We start from the raw sequence: 2789 nt of genomic DNA on the forward strand, positions 1-2789 counted from the left end.
ACATGTGGTTTCCATATTAGCTATATGAAATGATGATTTAGGCACAAATTCAATTGCCCCACCAGTCAACTGCCTGGGAGTTATAATTTCCTCCATATCCATCATTACTGTAGAAACCTCCATAGCCACCTATAAAGGAAAAAAAAAGTTACTCACTGTTACCATAATTCTATGTAAAAAAGAAAGGTCTCGGGGGCTGGTGAGATGGCTCAGCGGGTAAGAGCACTGACTGCTTTACCGAAGGTCCTGAGTTCAAATCCCAGCAACCACATGGTGGCTCACAATCATCCGTAATGAGATCTGCCGCCCTCTTCTGGTGCATCTGAAGATAGCTACAATGTACTTACATATAATAAATAAATAAATCTTAAAAAAAAAAAGCTCTTACTGTATAGCATTATTTTCTCTTATAAATTATCTTGAAAACATCACTAAGAGCAAGAAACAAACAAAATACCACTTCTAACACAAAAATTTAACAATTACCTCCACCAAATCCTCTGTTGTGGCTACTACCACTACTTCGGCTGCTATTGGTACGGTTACTATTAAACCCAGCATTTGCAGAACCACTGCTCTGTCGATAGTCTCTGGCACCAAATCCTCCACTGAATCTGCTATTGCAAGAAAAAACATTATCTGAGTATAATATCCAATTAAAATAAGAATTCATGCTCAAACTTGTCATCTGGGGAACTTATTTCCTATTGTAGAAACTGTCCTGTAATTGTATTTCCAAAAACATCAATAGCGTAGAACAGTCAGTTTGCTCTGTAACCTTTTCTAATTACTCCTTATGAAAATACTTGACTTCTGAAATCTATTAAAGTTGGCCTCTGACTCCATATACATTCCATAGCATACATGGCTGTATGAACACATATGATACACATAATAATTTAAAAAATTCAGTACCTGAGGTTAGGCTTAACTCTAAACAAACTATAATAATAAAAAGCTCAAAACAACACTTACCTTTTAGAACGTCCACGGCTGCTTCCCTTGTAGTGGTGTTCATAAGCCATACTTTCCAACCAAGATGGTACTTCTTGTTTAGCCTCAACAAGGAGATCTAACAAATCTTTTGTGATGTTCAAATTCCTCTCATTGAAAAAAGACGTGGCAAGTCCTAAAAAGTTTTTAAAAAGTACCTAAGGCCTATGTTTCCACAAAATAGTTTCCTATTGTTTTCTTTCCCATACGGTTAACTAATAGAAAATATTTTGTAACATCACTAAATATAAGGGATAAAAGAGTTTGTTATTGATATTAAATTTCTTCTTTCTTTTTTCTTTTTTTTGGAGACAGGGTCTCTTTATATATCTCTGGTTGGATATCCACTATGTAGATCATGCTGGCCTAGAACATGCAGAGATAGAACTGCTTCTGCATCCCAAAGACCTGTTCCACTAAGACAAGCTTTTAAGTTTCTTTTAAAAAGAAATAGAAAATTAAGGCTCTTTAGTTTTTTAGATTACTTAGGCTGGTTTTGGAACACAATAATCTCTTATCTGTGCTTTGTAAGCACTATCAAAACCCTATGCTGCAAGCCAATAATTTAAAATATCTGCTATAGTTTAAGGTCATCTGAGGAACAGAACAAGACCCTTCCCCAAAACAAAACCAAAACCCTAAACTCAAAGCCAAAACTTAACAGGCTAAACACCTTTGTTAATATATCCATTAAAAAAAAAAGAAAGAAAAAAGAAATCAGTGAAATGGCCCTAAGCCTAACAATCTGAACTCAACCTACAAAATAGAGAGAACCATCTCCTCTAAGTTGTCCTCTGATCTTCTGAAAAGTGTACTACTGTAACATGTGCATGGATACCCACACATAAATATAGAGGGAGTAAAAATGCAGTTCCAGTAACAAAGGGCTTTAAGGTCTTTGGTCCCAAGATCCAGGGAAAAAGGAACAACATTAACACTTTACCAAGGTTTCCTACACGTCCTGTGCGGCCAATACGATGCACATATTCTTCAATATCACTTGGCAAATCAAAATTGATAACATGTTTCACATTTGAAATGTCTAGACCTCTTGCTGCCACCTGAAAAATAATACTAATTAAAATAAAATAACAGTCAGACTAAATAACTAAAAATTAAAGTATACATACAGCTGTAGCCACTAAAATTGGCTTTCTCCCTGAGCGGAACTGGTGAAGGGCCTCCTCTCGATCTTTCTGTGATCTGTCTCCATGAATACTAGTACAGGCATATCTTTCTTGAAATAAGAAGTTCTCCAGTGAATCTGCACCCTTTTTAGTCTCCACAAATACTAAAGTCAATGAATCCTTCCCTGAAAAATTACAAGGTTTTGTTTATTAACAGTAACTGGCTATCACTGCTTATTCTAAAATTTAATAAGCTTAGTGATTTGGGAAAGATTGCTTAGTGAGAGGAGGGTATAGGCACACACATACACAGCATACACGCATAGGATAAGAGGATCTGCAAGGATGACTGGATATCTATCTAAACTTGTAAGCTTAAGGTTCACTTAGAGACTGCCTCAGAAAATGAAAAAGATACCCAAATGTATATATATAAAGATAAACACACAAAACCATACACACAGAAAAAGTGGGGCTATAAACTCAATGAGAATTTTACAGGCATTTTCATTTTATTAAAGGATTCATAATTTTACCTGTTGCATTTAAGAGATCAAGTAAAAATGACCGTTTGTCTAGCTCTTCAACCCATACTACTTTTTGTGTGATGTTCTCAGAAGTAGAGCCTACTCTGCCTACAGCCAGAAAGATATATTCATCTAAAAAGTC

General features: G+C 35.5%; 1 protein-coding gene across 1 annotated transcript in view; it reads right to left on the bottom strand.

Annotated features, from left to right (window-relative positions):
- Positions 1-33: 33 nt before the first annotated feature.
- The window catches only part of LOC116096491 (ATP-dependent RNA helicase DDX3Y), a 17201-nt gene continuing 14445 nt past the window's right edge, over positions 34-2789 (bottom strand). The window contains exons 11-16 of the mRNA XM_031378335.1: positions 2657-2783; positions 2124-2305; positions 1937-2054; positions 976-1129; positions 487-617; positions 34-129 (exon numbers count right to left, since the gene is read on the bottom strand). Coding sequence (XP_031234195.1) covers positions 50-129; positions 487-617; positions 976-1129; positions 1937-2054; positions 2124-2305; positions 2657-2783 — 792 coding nt within the window. The 3' untranslated portion in view covers positions 34-49. The remainder of the gene's footprint in view (positions 130-486; positions 618-975; positions 1130-1936; positions 2055-2123; positions 2306-2656; positions 2784-2789) is intronic.

This window comes from Mastomys coucha, chromosome Y, assembly GCF_008632895.1.
Source record: "Mastomys coucha isolate ucsf_1 chromosome Y, UCSF_Mcou_1, whole genome shotgun sequence".
Taxonomy (NCBI): Eukaryota; Metazoa; Chordata; class Mammalia; order Rodentia; family Muridae; genus Mastomys; species Mastomys coucha.